General features: G+C 32.3%; 1 protein-coding gene and 1 long non-coding RNA gene across 2 annotated transcripts in view; one reads left to right on the plus strand and one right to left on the minus strand.

The window, feature by feature from the left end:
* Positions 1–6,921, plus strand: part of LOC126920766 (uncharacterized) — a 123,665-nt gene extending 116,744 nt beyond the window's left edge. The window contains exon 4 of the long non-coding RNA XR_007712085.1: positions 6,829–6,921. This is a non-coding gene — a long non-coding RNA (uncharacterized LOC126920766). The remainder of the gene's footprint in view (positions 1–6,828) is intronic.
* The window catches only part of LOC126920759 (uncharacterized), a 212,134-nt gene that overhangs the window by 83,166 nt on the left and 111,108 nt on the right, over positions 1–17,860 (minus strand). Inside the window, exon 4 of the mRNA XM_050731512.1 lies at positions 922–1,055. Coding sequence (XP_050587469.1) covers positions 922–1,055 — 134 coding nt within the window. The remainder of the gene's footprint in view (positions 1–921; positions 1,056–17,860) is intronic.

Genomic DNA, 17,860 nt, shown 5'->3' on the forward strand with positions numbered 1-17,860 from the left:
ATCTCAAATAATGTATTAGTAATGTAACGAATAGTCATTAGTGATTTATAGAAAATGGGAAGTTGATAGTATATCCAAAAATTTGGAAAGATAAACATAAATATCGTAGAATTTTATTCTATTATAGAATTACAGATATTGTAGATTTTATTATCTACAGATTAATATCATTGAAATGAAACAAACTTTGGAGCTCTTATGTATGTTTCATATATAAGTTCATTTTGATAAATCATTCCAATATATTTTTTCTTTTTGTGAAGGTTTCAGTTTCAATAAATAAAGGACTTTTTACGTTTCAAGAGAAATTTCATCATAAAATTCAAACAAGAAATTATACTACATTAATTATGTCACATCGCAACCGTTTTTTACATTCTCCTTAAAATAAAAAGAAAATCTTTTAACGATAGAAAAACACAATCAGGTTGAGAAAGTCTCAAGGAATGCAAGCTTAACTTTCGTATGATTTATTTACGATCTCCATAAAAGTTATTATAAAATACGAGTAAATCATGAGAGAAACGAAAAATCTGCTTAATTGCATCAAACGGTCTATCGGCGTTAATTTATGACATAAAAGAACAAATTGGGAACGAAATAATTAAGTTTACAGAATTAAATGGAACGTGATTAACAGCTCAACAAGCTTTGGACTAAATAAAAATAAGGGATTTATACTGCAGATTTCTAATGAACGAATAAAGAACAAATAGAGAATTTGACTTCAATTCATCAGCGTATTTCGAATCAACGTATCCATCATCCAAACTATCAACAACAATACATACGAATGAACATTCGAATCAATAACGTTAGACACTCTGCAGGTTGTGTAGAAACGCTCCTAAACCATTAATTTCACGGGTTTCCCTTAACTGCGGATTCGATAATGACGCGTGGATTATAGGTATCACTTACCGCCACGTTGTTCAGAGTGAATGAGAGATGAGCCGGTGGTTTGGAGGGTGGTAAGCTACAATTTGCCCTCAAAGTGTCTCCGGCATCGTAACGTTCGCGTTCCGATACGATAATGGGCGTGCCTTCGGGTAGAACTGAAACATAATAATTCCATGAGTGTATCTCTTCTACTCATCGTCGACAGGTCGGTTATTCGTGCCTCGTTCAAACGATACAAACGACATTATACCGCCATTTTGCTACCTAGTCGAGCAACATATCCAATATTCAGGCGGCTATGAGGAACAGATTAGGTAGTTAGTTTTATGATATTTCCCGTCGACATAGCTGCATGCGGAAGAAGAAAACCGAAGGATGAAATAGAAGCTTGATTAACTATCTCTATTCAATTTTTGAAGATAATTTTTGTACAATCATTATAAAGGGATTAAAAATGCATTCGGAATACGAACATATTGATTAAGATATAAAATATATACAGAGGAAGCTGATATACATATATATGCAATCAGAAAAAGCAAACTTCAATCCGCATATTTCACAATCATCCAAATTTCTAGAATCTGCACTGTGAATTTCTAAAATTCCTATGACATATGTATAACGAATGATCCGAGTGATCAATTCGACCATTCTAATAGCTCTATTGTTAAATTCTTCATGGACGTTCATATATTCTATAAAAAAAAAAAAAAAAAAATAATATTTAGAAAGATTAATATCGCAGTAGTTCGAAGTACAGTCGAATCATTCTAATCAGAATATTTTAGACAATTATGGAATTACACCCGAGAATCAGTGCAACTATTTTCCTTCTAACGGCGATGGAATATATTATGTATTATACATCTGGGTAGTAGCAATGCCGGTGGATACGGATCGAATTAATCTTGTTCACAGCCATTTCGTTGATTTAATTCTGTAACAAGGCGTTCCACTGCGGGTTAAACGAATCGTGTTGTAACAATCTGCATTTCGCCACTACCGGGAAGATTTTCTAGAACGAAAAAGAAGAGCGCACTGAGAGAATCTCGAATCGATTGATTTGAAATAAACGAGACCTTTCGTAGTTCAACCGCACGCATTCGACTTTCCATTAAGTATATTGGATTTTCGAACGCTGTCGACAAATCTTTCGAGACAATCCGAATAATGGTATAAAGTAGGTCGTGGTATTGTTACAAAATATTAACGATATAAGTTTCATTCGTGTTGGAAGAATAACAAGAACGGCTCGAGGAAATCGTGGCTCCTGGCGACATATGTACGGTATCGTACATACAGGGTGTCCCAAGTTCTTGTCAAAATGAAACTATCGCTCGAAGACTACAGGAAAAGACACGGTAAATATAATATTTGCTGATTTTTAATTTTAATATCACTTTATGATTAAAATGGAATCCTTCTACATAAAAGAGCTAAAAGTAAGAAAGGACTTGTTAGGAATTAATGCTTCGTTTTATGGAAAAATTGCGGGACACCCTATGTACTGGCTCTATTGTGACAATAAACTTAGAAGTTGAATGGTTGGGATACAACCGTGAATTATTTCATTTGAAATTTTAAATGAGAGTATTTCGTAACATCGTGGATAATTGCGCAGATACAATATGTATTATATTTTTATGTCATCGTTTCGTACATTTTTGCGGATTGGAACAGGTAACTATCGCTTGGAACGAATGTCCGTAACATGTTACATCGAAATCACATTGAATAAAACATTCAACATTGATCAATGGAAATACGTTGCCAAACAACGTTAACAACTTCGGTTTGGGACAATATTCGATACAAAACCGTGTTTTCGAAGTACCACCTTAATTGAAAGCTTCTGCAAATTTTACATCAAAAACGTATGTACAATAGCATCATGTTAGTCGAGAGTCATCTGCACGTGCTCGTTTCAAAAATATGAAATTTGCGTTGAAATTTTTTATCTAATTAAGGAGAGGAAGACGATAAGGTAGAAAAAACATTTTTGATATTTTAGATGAGTATTTAGGTAATTAGACAGGAATATATAGTACATATATAGCACACAATCTTTGAGATTTTACTATATCTATTACATTGAAGCATTACGAAAACAAATAAGTAGCGCATTCCAATATTATTATTATACTCTCTTAACAAATTTATATGACGTATAAAATAAAATTAGAAAAACGCGTGTAATACCTAAATTACCAAACTTTTGAAAATAACATAACTTCAAATACCTTAAATCTCATAATAATAATAATAATGATATTGTACCATTTGGATTATAATTACATATCGCAAGTTCCAATATTAACCAAATAATTATTTATTACAATTATACCATTAAGATTGTTGTATATCACATACGAACCAACTCTCGTCAAATGTTAGCATAACAAGAGTGACCACAAGAGAATAGGAATTGTTCCAAAATTAATTGCAGGATACAAAATGGTAGAACGTTAGTAGCACTCGTTTTACCGAGCACTAATTGGTGTCTCGTGATGCACACGCCACTTCAACGAGCTAACGAGTAGGGAGTTTAGACCGGCTATTATCGCATTTAATTTTACAATCGAGCGAATTCACAACGCACGAAGATCGTTGTTGCACGCCGCCACCTCTCTCACTTATCTAGAACCCGAACGACAGCTGAAACTAGAACCGATTACCGCGAACTGAAGCGAGGGAAATAACCGTTTACCCTCTCACCTTGTCGGTGATAAACCGGTGATTCGCAAAACTATAGAACGACTAATCGAATTTCAGTTATGTTATCGTCTTCCGTCTATGACTGCTGTTCTAACCTGATTGCTTTTACAGCCACTACCAATCTACGCCCATTTTGTACAGCAACTGCAAATATGATTTCACATTTTCAAATATAAACAAATTTTACGGAGGGATTCGTAGAAAATTGGAGAGAGAGAAACAAGATGGATCTGTTTCAACTGAGAAAACTTTGCCTACATTGGTTTAACGTTTACCTACGTTTCAATATCCTAATTATAGGTTTCAACATGTTTGACAATCAGATTTGCCATGTAATTTTACGATACGCGTGTGATATCGTACTAACCGAATGCAAATTGAAAATTATGAAATTTTCTGGCACGAGTTGTATAATAGCTTGGATAAAGTGTATATGCAAAAATATAAATCTGAATTTTGTATGAAAATTATGTGTCATTTTGTGGTATGTAATATATGTATAAATATGTAAATTCTAAACTGCGACTACTCGTTTCTGACAGAAGTTTGAATTTTTATCTTAGCTGAAATGTAGTAAAGAATTTTCAGAATCCCAACGATTGAGCTTTTTCAATTGCAAAGAGCCATAACGAACAAGTACATAATGAAACATTTTAATGAACAAAATTACTAATCTGAGAGATTAAATGGGTATAGTATGGTAAAAATATGGACGTCAAAGATTAAGTATGAGCATAAAATGTAGTGAAGATTTCATGTATGTGTGTGTGACTATAGCGTAATGAAAAAGCAGTTGGTTTTGAGATTACTGTACACAACAATTTAATTGATAATTGAATATATGATTGCAAGTCTTGTTACGAAATTCAACATCGATTATCTCGCATCCCTAATAAAAAAAGTAAGGTAACTTATGTCTCCCTTTAAGCTCTTTGGTTAAAACAGTAAATCCTCTAAAATTACCTAATCAGTGTATATATTCTTGTCAAGTATTATAATTGACGCCTGCAGTAAAATGCAGCGTCTCCATTTCCATGAATTCTAAGTATAATCGTTAGTCCCTATTTACGGAGAGAATTATGTTCTCGAATTGACAATGTCCAATTACGCTGTTTAAGCTAATGGAAGGGAGCATCATGGTATTGACCAATTCTCACTGAAACAGATGAACTTGCGGAACCAGTATTAGTACACGCGTTTCAGCAAGCAAATCGATTTCCATTGATCTACAGTCGATTTGTATTTATTCATCGCTACATTCATTTCGAATCTTTTCGATTGCCTTACGTTTGAAACGAGATTGCCTTGAAACATTGTATTATTAAGTTAGTATACTGTGGCAATACATAATTAACAATGAAATATAATAATATAAGCAGTAAACTTGACATGTAGTTTTAGGGTTATAGAAATCTTGATAGATAAATATAGAGTTGCTCATGCTAAATAGTTATTTAATGAAACATATTACAATAAAATTTATTATATAGTATATGAAACAATAAAGGTATAGCGAATCAAATAATATTATAATGCAAACTCTAGACATGATTAATAGATGTTAAATACTAACTAGAATAAAATACCTAAAAGTCAATTATTTATATATATATTCATTTATGTCCGTCGTTAATTGAAATTAGAATTCTGTACAGTTCTTTTTTATAACTTTTTACATTTAGAAATTTTTGCATCAACACGAATTAATTTTTTGACATGGAACTGATCGACATATAGCAGTACGTTGATCAAAGGAGTATATAAACGGTTGAATGCGGTTGAGTTTAATTCCAATTTTCAGAGAGATACGGAAATTAATATCAAAAGTCAATTCTCATTGACGCAGGGATGAAACAGCGTATTATGATTTAAGCTGCAATCTGGTTTTTCAATCTTCGATATTTACGACGAGATGAATGGAATTCAGATAGTACTAATCGATATAAAAGTCATTCTCATCGACGTTCCACGGAATTCAGAAGAAAGTACAATTTTTCTTCGACTACGTGAAAACTGCAGCAGGCCCAGATTCGTTTACTTTAAGAACATCCCACGGTATTATCGTAAAATATGAAATTCATATCCGTACCAGCGCAAAGTCTACCTCGTCTAGCGCGAAAAATTTCTATCCTTAGACCCAAGTGCTGCTAATAAAGAACCCGTTCTATGGATATTATTCTCCCGTCGACGATAACGTTTTTCACCAAAAACCTGAAATGTCATGTCTTACACGTTCAACTGTGAGATGACATTAACGATTATTAAACCGCGAATATTTATGTAATTTTTATAATTATTCATATTTTTCTGAATATGATTTCAGCTAGGTAGATATATTTTGTTATATTTATCGCAGTGTGTCAGATTCGCGTAAGAAACAGGCGAGGGTCGAGTAAAATCTTATCAAATTACATGTGTCCTTTATTAGACATTTATAAGATAATCAGTCTTAAAAATTTTTTTTTTTTTAAAGTCAAATAACTACTTTACTACATCACTTTGAATATTTTATATGTTTTTACACCTTTAAAATTACATAAAAAATGGACGAAATTATGAATTAAATCTAAATTTTTTTCTTTACTTTTGAAGAAAATTGAGGTAATACTAAAATACTCTTCTAACTTTAAACCACTTTGACAGATATAATATTTGTATTTTTTTACTTACATAAATGTTAACTAGTAAAATGGTATATCCATTACTAATAACGTTAACCATGTATATGTATTTTCATTTTAAATTTGTTGATTGTGCTTCAAATATCATTGTGTACAACTAACCTAGCACAGTCAAAGGCATATGTAACCAATATAGTCTAATCTTGCCTTAACCAACCCAAAACCTAATCCAGTCTAATATGCTTAACATGTCTGATTAGAACATAATCTACCTAACCCTGGTCTCTATTACTAAGACAGTTAAGCGTACTATCATAAGTAAGTTTTCAGCAGACGTTGTTGTTACAACACTGAAGACTGATAAGGACGTTAATATTAAGTCCTCGAATTGGAGTATTAAAACAATAGTAAATATGTTATATAAATTTATTTCGAAATTTATTCTAAATAAATAAGATTACTGGAAATATTTTCTTATGGTAGTTTCACGATCGCGGAATTCGTAAGGTTATACTACTTGTAAGTCAGTACTACTGTACGTTGTACAATATTTTTCGCTGTTAAAGTCACATAAATTATAATTTTGCAGGTTACGGCGGTACTGTATGGGCGAGTGCAAGTGATCTGACACTGTAGCAGACGAAAAGAATGTAATTTTGTTTATTAAAACATAGAATGGAACGTATAGAAAACATTTTCTTTTAGAAAATTTGTAAAAGATTTTATAAGAAATTTATTTCACTGTAAATAAAATGTATACAAGACAATTTATTCAAAACGATTATTATTCTATTATAAGTGTCTTAATCTATCAGTTCTTACAATTTCAATAGGACTGTCCTCTTATTTTTATGCGCAGATTACGCCTTTCCCATTTGATAAGAAATATCGATAACTCTCGTAATAAATCGTAATACCATAATAAGACTTCGATTTTAATAAAAAACATTTGTAACCTGATCTCGTAAAATTTTATTTCATTCTCATGCACTTCTTATGCTGATTTGAAAAGTTGGAATAAATGTAAAACAGCGATATGCCGTATAAATTGTTTTATTAGTTGCGAACGATCGTATTCCTAAATATACAGAAACTTCATTGTTCCTCTTCGACAAAAGAATTCGCAGATTCAACAATTTACATTTTTTACTTGACTTTTTACTACCGTATCAATTTATCACTAAATGAGAGGTAAATTGAGAAACCGAGTTTTATTAGTACTGTATAATTTTATGACTGAGTATACGGGAATTTCATTCTTTCACATTCGACGAAAGAGTTTACAACGAAAAAGTAAATTTAATTGTTTATCCGTTTATTCCATTGATTTTTTATCACCAACTGTATCAATTTAACATCAAATGAGGATTCAGTCGGGAAAAAATTAGAAAACGGAGCCAGTGAAACCTTTGCAGGTATTTTTGTTCTCGAACAACGTATGAACATTCTAGCTATTCTGCTTTCTTTCGAAATTGTGCACATACGTATACGTGCAGGCATGCGTGTGTCAACGAAATACGTGCGGATTTATACAGGGTCGTTTCGTTTCGTAACGCAACCGAATTTCGCGTACACATCGCGACATTATCGCTTAGTCGACAGGATCGGAGGATGGGGGTTGCGCGTTGCAGCTAATTTGTGTCGCCGAAAGTGTTTTATACGGACGAATTCGTCCATGGCCCATGGAATATTGCTCGATACAAACGATCCATGAATCCCGCGGATTTGAATGGGCCACGGTTCGCCGGGATTTCGACAGGCATCGCGTATCATTCGATCATCAATCTTGTTGCTCGCTTATCGCTAGCCGATTTCAAAATTGCTCTCGCTCTTTACGTTCTGCGTATGTATGTTGGTCAACAACTGTTTAATCTACACCGGGTGTAATGGTAAATGACATAAACTATGAACGTACCAATCGAAAAAGTTGTAAACGTTTTTTTATACAATAATTATGCAAAGTGGAAAGCTTTAATATAGATACATGGTGAGCGTATACTTTGTGTATGATATGATGTATAAATGATATGATATGATGAGAATGTGACAAGCGTACTTTTGTTAATTTTTTGATCTCGGTATCATTTGACTGAGACAGTCGAAAAAGACTTGGTGGGTTCACAAATATAGGTTTCTTGGAAATAAATGATCAATCGGTCTGGTAAAGAATCGAACAATTGAACACTGTAACAAACAATTTAATAACATGGAACTGATTATTGAATTTCAAAATAGCTTATCGTGTTTTCGTATGATGATGTATTTATTATTTGATTATTCCTAAGCGTAAAAAAGTCGATTAATATTCTATGGTACTGAGAGAATACGGAGGTAGGTATATTTTAAATGTAAAGAACGTTACAAAAAAGGTATTTATGACTTAAAAAAATGTGAAACAACAAGAAGGGTGTATTAATATAGTTAAATGCGGCGTTATTATATAGTAAAAAAATATAAGATTATATACCTATACGTATCAGTATAGCCTGAACAAATTAGAATAATGGTAACAGAAACGTTGTTTAACTTTGATACGTTCATTGCCGAGTAAATGTCGCATTATGATCACGGTGTCCATTTAATTGTAGCGTCATTTATGTTGATGTTTCGATGGAACAGAAAAAATAATAGGAAAGGAAAAGAAAAAGAAAGAGAACGAGATATTTCTCGCCGATGAAACAACTCTCTGTCATCAATTACGTGGATACAGTTAATTCATTACGAAGCTGTCGACTGAATTCGTTTTTTGTCTCGTCAGAGTGTGAACTTGTAATTGCGTGCCTGGCTGTACGATGCGGAGACTTGGAATTGCATTAACTAATTTTCCCCCGTTTTTTTTTTTACCTCCTACCTGAAATGTCGTAACGTATTTATCGACCGGTTAAACGTAACGACCGATCAACGAAATCGTTCGAAAATTGGTTTTTAAACCTTCCACCTCGCTCGCACACTGTCAACGAATCAAATAGAACCCGAGTGATTGCACAGTTGACTGAATACAAAGAGACTATAACATTATTGTATCAAAAAATTGAACGGACGTCTTGTTTGAACAGGCACCTTGTTCAGACGGTTTTAAATTGCTCTATATTGCATTATCCACCTTGTTATATTATTATGTCACTGTATAATTGATAGGATAATGAAAATTTTCCAAAGAGTACACTTTACTTGAAGAATATTTTTAAATTTTCTGATAGAAAGACGAATGAAGCTTTTTCAAATACTTTATGTTCTATGTATCCATGTTGATTTAAGATGCAACGTTCGAAGTACTATTTGTGGTACTTTTAAGGTCGGATATTTAATAAAATTGGGTGAACCTGAACTCTACGAAACAAAATTCATTTTAGAAAAATATGTGCGAAGGGTAAAACAATTAGGGTAAGTTTATTGAATTAAATAATTTACAATACTTATATTATTTTAGAATTAACTGGAGTTGAGTTAAATTTATGTATCCTTCCATTTTTAATTGGTTGCTTATTGTACAAAAGAATCTTAAATACTTTATTACTGTCCTTCGTTCTTCAATTGCTTTAATTAAGAATATATTACACGACATTGTGTGGCTTTCTATGTAAAACGTGTCTTGTCTTGTTTAAAAAAATATGTGCCGTCATCGCAAAAGGAATCAGTGCAAAAATTGTAAGATTGCAGTGAAAATTTAATTTAAAGTTAAAATACATTGTTAAATTAAATAATACATACGCAAGTGAAAAGAAAATGTTCTCTTTGTAAAACGGAATGATTAAATGTATTCTTTCGACTCTTAATTATTCCCTTGGTCTCCCTTGGTTCCTTGAAATTCGTTCCAAGAAGTGTTCGGAACCTGAACTATGAGAATTGATTAAAGTTCAGAGCGCACGCAAGGAATAGTTTCTCGCTGCACCGTCATTCTTTTCTAATGCTTGCTGATTCCAGAAATCGTTCAACTACTTATATTGCTTTCATTGCAAGAGTTCGTATTATTTGTTAATAGACATCCATCGATTTTTCTAGTTATCTCTCGAGTTTCAGTCCTCTAGTACGAAAAATCTATATATATATATGGATAACATTTATTGTAGAATATTTAGGTATTTTTAGAAAATGTATCTAATATGCAAAAACGCTCCTTATAGTATTTAAAAGATACAGCACAAATCTCTATTTGCATTTCGTTTCCTTAATTGTGTTTTTATAATTCTTTTCTCTATGATTTATGGGTTAACAATTCTTTAAAAAATGATTCATAACGTACACTGTAAAGGCAACTAAATTAAAACATGAAACTTATGTCTTTAATAAACAGAGTTACATAAAATAAAATTGCCTAAACAAAATGTAATAAATGTTACAGAAGAATTTATTCCTCAGACTTTCAACTTTGACATAATTCTTCAAAATTCACGGAAGTGTATAGTTTGTATATTTTTTAAAAATTCACTATGTATTCTATCTTACATTTACTTTTATCACTTCTTAATATTTTTATTATTCGCAACTCATTGTCAAACATATCTTTATCAGACAGCGTTTAATTTTTACGTTATCAAAATTCGATTATCTAGTGCTCAAATGCATAGAATCTTAGATATAGAGTTCTCTGAGAACTAGCTCGCGAAGTTTGAAATCCTAATATTCGCACGATTTAACGTTTGCATGAGAGCAACTGTCTGACGAATTGAAATCGGTGCTGCAATTTCATTCGTTACGTCGAATACATTGCATGAAGGGACGTGGACAGCGAATTTAATAAAAATCAATTTCGCGTAATTGTTTGCAGAATGTCCGAAATCCGAGATAAAAGTGCCGATCCACGTGCCGTGAGACGAGAGAACCTCACATGAGTATTCCAAGCGTATGTAGTCGAGAATATTTTCCATGGTAACGTTCGTATTCTTACCGCACACGCTTGAAATTCATAGGCCATTCGAAGAACCGAGCAAGAAGAAGCATCAGAATTATCATACATTTCCTGATCCTTATTTCTTTAAACTACTCTTTCGGATGGATGGAAACGCTCGGTCAAATAAATGCATCTCAGAGCTCTGATGCACACAGTTTATTGAGTCGATGGGAAAGATGAAATTCGCCATTTTCTTTCTTCATCTACACACTTGCCTAAACGTATTCATGAATTTTATATGCTACCAGAATATTTGAAAAATGTGAAAAATGGGTTTGATAATATAAGGTTCGTTTAATCATTCGATATTTGCATTGGTTGACATGCGTGAAAAATTGTTTAATGAAAAAAGGTTTGAAAAATTTGGAAAACGAATTTTTTAACGGCTACGGTTGTGAAGATTTTGGAACCTTTGCTGTGTAAATATTGAAAATACAATATTTTTATATTTTTGGAAGGATTTTGTTGTTTCAATTAGACAGTAATTGATTACTTTAGAATAAAAGTTGATTAATAGCACTCGTGCGTATTGAAGTGAAAAAATGATTTTAGTAGAATTAAATCAGACTGTCAAATCGGATAGAGACATACACAATAGAGTAAAAAGTAATGAGACACGTATATTGAATTAAATAAATACATATAAATATAACGCTATTTTAAATATAAAATAGATAAAAATATTTTCTTAGTGTCTGATTAACAATTCGATATTTAGCATTAGAATTAATTTTCATTCTATACAAATTAATAAAAATTAGTAATGTAGATTATCAAATAATTAATTAGCATTTCAAACTGGTTTTATTAAGTTTTCTTCTCTTAGAATATTTTAACGGAATATGAAGTACATATTCTTCTGCGTTACAATTTATTTCTAAACATAACGGGCGTCAAGCTCTTATTATTCTATTATTTCTTCACATTCCACGAAGTAGTCTTCCTCTCATTGAGGCTGACTACAATCGTGCGTTTTACGAAATCACTGTACTCGGACCCAGCAAATTGCTGGATTACAGAAATTCTAGGGCAGCTGCCTAGCAAGAACCATGCATTCTATTCTATCTTGCATTCCTTGTTTTGTTTGTGAACAATAGTCTCGTGTTGGCAATTAATATTTTAGCAACACGTGTAGGAGTGTCCCAAATATATGAAAAACATGTAATTTAGTTTATTAATGTAATTCAATTCAATTATATATAATACGATTTATCTTACTGAGATTTATATCAGATTTTAATTAGTTTTCAAATTTTAAATGATAATTGATTATTCACTTTCGATTTAGGTACGATTTCCTTCGTAGCTACATACATGTCAATTTCGTTTCGTCTAATTACAAATTTAATTTAATTAACCTAAATTTTATTACACAATGCAATTAGTGGGCAATTCTCAAAAAACAAATAACGTAATTTGTTAACTTCGTTTATCCCAAGAAGATGACACAAATAATAGCGAATTTTTTAATAAATTTGAAAAATAGCGCTTGTAATATCATTACTAGACTTTTTATGCAAATTCATACATTTATGAACTTAACTGGAGTTGGATTTAATATTGTATTTGTTATAAACAAGCCTATTCTTTACGACGGAATAAAACTGTTACAGCTTAAAAGATTTCTTACGAACTTCGTGTAAAGTAGTGACGTTAGAATGTATAGCTGCCTGTAGATCAATTAACATGGTAATAATAGTAAACGCGTTGCAGAATGTCGTCCAATGATTTCATTTTAGATTAACATGAAGCTATTCCAAGCAATCATTTATGCATGTCACACTGCACTGTATTACTGCAACTGACAATCAGTTAACAGTCAGCCGGTAGTTTAAAGTTTCATACCACGTAGCAGAAATCGATAATTTTTTAAAGAGACAATGATACATATTTTTCTTGAATACACATTTTTCATATGTTCGAATTTGATTTCTAAAAATTTTATTTCGGAAATTTGGTTTAAGAGAGTCTTCTAATCTTCGGAAGGCGATAAATGGAAGAAAAAAATCCGATAACAATAAACTTGGCGCGATATTTCTACATTTCTTTGTTGTAATAATTTCTTCCGCTCTCTTACAGTAAAAATAATATTATTGCTTCTCCATCTAAAAGTTTCCAGTACATCTCAGATGTATTCTTCTTCTACTGTTAAAAGAAATAAAAAAGTGCTAATTCAAAATGGCAAATATCAAAAATCATAGTTTGCTTTTATAATAAAATAGTAATAACAATACGTTCTAGATACCCTGCATAGGTGAAAGCTTTCCAAACACGTCTTTACCTTTGAAAACGCAAAAGCTGGATAGACACGTGGTATTTTACAAGACGAGTTCACAGCATCTCCTACAAAAATTCGGATCGAGTAACGTTTTGCACGATTTCAACGTATATTCGTCCAACCTTCGATTTATACCAGGTCTCTGCAAAATAGGCAACACGCCACCGATAGGTCACGGACCTCGCGTCATGAATTCTCAGAAGGCGTTACCTGTAAGCTGGCTGATAGAAAAAAATATGAAAGAGTTTGACCGGGACAATTGGCCGCGCGTGAAAAATTCCTCAAGACGGGAGGAATCGAAAACGCGCGCGCCACAGAGATTCGGGCTTCAATATCGGAACTACTCACCGTAAATTCAAGATTCCCCTGGACCTTTCGCTCAGACTGGCAAATCGAAGTTCGTTTCGACTTCTGGCGTAAGAGGCCTCCAATAAACAGGAACGTCGATCGACTTCACGAAAAATCGCAATGGTATTTGGTCGATGGCTACGTGAGTAACCATCAAAGCTACTTTCTTTGATATCGCCAAACAGAAATTGAGAGAAAAAAAACGTACAACGGAGACTGATGATATTTGTTGAAAAAGAAAAATTTCATGGCAATAAAAAAAAAGGGGGAAGAATGTAACGTTTAATAAAATAATAGATGTCGATGATTTGATGAGATACGTAATGTATTATATTTGCTTCCTAAATATTACGAGATATAAAATGTTCGTTTCACAAATATAGAATTTTCTGAAAACATTTGTAAATTTCGTGAATTATTTATTAAAAATCATATAAAGAAATTACAGAGTAGTAGTGAGTTCTCAAGAGTGTGTTATTAATTGACCATTCTGCTTTCATAATTCCTTACTGAAAAATTTATACACGATAAATTACATATAAGATTTCAAAAAGTTTGTCCATGATTTGGGTCTGAATTATGAGATCATTCACAGTAAATATCGAGCTAAATAGCAACAGATATAACAGTAATTTAATAATATAAAGTGCACTAAATAGCAACAGATATAATAATAATTTAATAATACCGACACCAAAATTAGTAATTTTCTAATTATTCATTTTTAGATTTAGGTTGTTTCCTGAAAATATTCTGATATTAAACGAAAATTTATACGTAATTATGTATCATTTGTCGTTGTAGAAAATTAACATAATGGTATATAGCTAAATTAAAATTAAAATTAATTTAAGTAGATAGGTACATTAAATCCCTGACTAGTTTATTTATTACAGGAAGCTTTAAGATCAGCTTGTTAACTAATTAGCTAAGAAACTAGATGAGTTAATTAACGTAGTGACTCATTGGAATCAAGTCACTTGGAATTTGTCTAACTGAATTCGATACACTGAAATACTGATTGACTAAAGTAGGCTCATTATGATTAGATAGCTATATTTTATTCGTTGATATATCACATAATCTATCAGATTGAATTGCTCTATTGAGGTGCTCTATTTTATTAATTCCAACTTTTTCTTACTAATTTCTTTCAGGTCCAATTTTGTAAAATAAATCTTTACAATAATATGTTTAAAATGTAATTCTGGTAGAAGAATTTACTATAATTTCGAATGCAGTTAGCGGCGAAAATGTATTTTCAAAAATCACGTTTGTCATACTGTTACTCTTTGGAAAGTCTGAAACAGTGCTCCTTTCGTGAGTCTTCTCGTATTTACTGTCTTTGGGAAACTTTAGCCTTTCTTAGTCCTCGTGTATTCGTTTCCACGAAACTCTGCTCTAATATTTACGCACGCAATATTCAGCCGGAAAGTTTCTATTAACTTCTCTGATTTGAAGTTTTAACTAAGCTTCAACAATGAATGAATTGACACGTGGCTATTTCACTCTTACGAAATAATGAAGCAACGATATCGAATTGCTTTAATCCAGGTTAAAACTTTTCCATAATTATCAATCAACTTTCATGAGCCAGAAAGAGAAAGAGAAATAAAAAAAAAAGAAGAAAGAAGTAACGGAACTCAACTAACGAACATTTCCGTTACTGATCGATGCAACTTTTTCTTCGTTTTACAGAACATCGACGTAGCAGAAACGTGAATATCAAACTTTCAAACTTTCAACTGATTCTTGTCGATATTTACAACCTACAGCTTGTAAAACGTGTAACAGTAAGTTGGAAATGTAATATTAATTAACTGAAAAACGACAAATCTTCGATAAATGAATGAAAGTTAAACGTATTAAAAATATCGAAATATTAAATGTATAAAAAGGCATTCTAATGAATTACTTGATTCCCGATAATGTTAAAATTAATTTATTGGAGTCGGAATCTAATTAAATCTTAAATCATACACATTGTGTATGAATATAAAGTTACTAAGAATGTTCAACTTTCGCATCAAATTTTAAAAGTATTATCCACGTATACACATTTTTATATCATTTTCCTGAAGATATGTGTCAAGAAATAGATAAAATGAATTTATCTATATTTCTATCTATATTCTACGTTTCATTGTTAACTTTCAATGTAATTAAATATTACACAGAGTGCGGATGTTTCTGCATTTGTATACAATTTCTCAGGTGCAAAAATCCTACTAATGCGTACGATATTCAAGAATATATATAACATACAAACTAAACTGCTCGTTATAAAGCGTAGTAGACGAAGCAAATTTCTGCTTGGCCATCATTTCCTCAATCCTATCCATAGAAACGTGAGCTTGCGTAAACATCGGCACCAGTCTAATAGTTACACACAAACAGAAATTTACCTTTGAAAACACACAATCATCCTTGAACGAGGCAAATTTCGGCGATACACGTACGACATTAAATCTTCTGGCATTCAAGCAGGGAGAAAAAAGGAAACAGCAACGAGAGAAAGATCGCTATGAATTTGAGAAACGCGTTAACGTACTCGCGACTCTGTGGCGTGCACTGATTAACCCCAAAAGCGCTCCTTTGATCTCACCGTGGCGTGCAGGAGGAAATTAGAAACACTCCGCGAATTTACGTGGGAGCTAGTTTCACGGCGCGTATACGTACATACGTATAGCAGCCAGACGGCTGTGCATGAAATCGTTCGCGACAACGAAGCCGATTCACCGGTTTGGAAGGGTGCGACTGGCTTCGGATCAAACGCGAGTAGAGTTAATGACACCATCAAGGAGAAACTTTCTCTTCGAGGTACGCACGCTGTCGCGGAAACTCGACCCGATTCAATCTTGCACGCGCGCAGTGCAATTAGAGGAAAATGCGAATTTACAGGGTAAACTTTAATACTATGGTCATCGTTCTTGTTCGTTTGATTTCGCACGAAATATCAAGTATTTCTTAAGCTGAGGCTAGCTGGCTAAGAAATTTTTCATTATTTTCTTATTATTATTCTAAATCTGGAAATTGTACGTGATTTTATCTAATTTTTTTTTTGAGAAGAATATTAGAATCATTTGGAGGATAAATTGATCAATCGTTTTTTTGTTTCTATGAGGACACGAATATTTTGAAAAGGTAAATCAAATAATTGAGTTAGTTATATGAATTTGTTTATTGTAAGGCGATAATATGAAGACGGTATTGTAAGAATTTTTCGAAAGAACATTGTATGGCATTATCAGTTTCACCAAATGAAAAAACATTTTAACAGTATGAAAAAGACTTTAAAATAAAATTGAAACAACGAAACACGCATATTCATGATTTTGTCGTATTTTTCACAAATTGGAAACATTTCTTCACGATAGGGCAACATAAAAAAGGAGGTAACGAAGTTAATAATTTAATGCAACAAATAAAAAAATGGATGGAAAAGAGACGGCGTTGTTATGTTGAATTGTTGCAGTATAACTTTCCTTGATATGTAAGGCTTGTGAAGTGTGTTTCGTATACAGGATGCTTCTAGAAGGCGAACTAAGCTATAGATCTTGGTACACGAAGGTGAAAAGAATTGGAAAATAGTGGGGAAAGAATTTAAAGCGAAATGTTGCACCGTGTACTGAATTTTACCTACTCTGTATTTTTTAACAATTCATACGAATGCGTGCACGAAATGTGGCTCTATTGTGTTCCAGATAAAATAGTGTATTTTTTATAAAGAAGATAATTATTCATGTCGTGTGATACGTAAGAAAAAATTTAAGAGCTGTAATTTACTGAAAAACATATTCAACCTTTTTGGAGAGTACACGTTCTATTCAAAGGAGAAATTGAAAGATTAAAAAGAATTGTTAAAATCTCGTTAGAAAATTGATTAAAATGAATTGAAATAAAAATCCCAAAATTCGAACGAAACGCGAAACGTGAAACAGCTTAGAGTTGATATAATCAGTAATCAATACTCATTTGTAGCTCAACAATAACTGTCAATCCTCGAGTGTTACAAATCGAATATTAAATAGTTCTAAAAAAAGTTCCAATGTTTCCATGCAAAGAAGGAATTAAAATACCAATCCCGATACCAACAAATTCCTC

Source organism: Bombus affinis, chromosome 9 (genome assembly GCF_024516045.1).
Source record: "Bombus affinis isolate iyBomAffi1 chromosome 9, iyBomAffi1.2, whole genome shotgun sequence".
In the NCBI taxonomy this organism is placed as follows: domain Eukaryota; kingdom Metazoa; phylum Arthropoda; class Insecta; order Hymenoptera; family Apidae; genus Bombus; species Bombus affinis.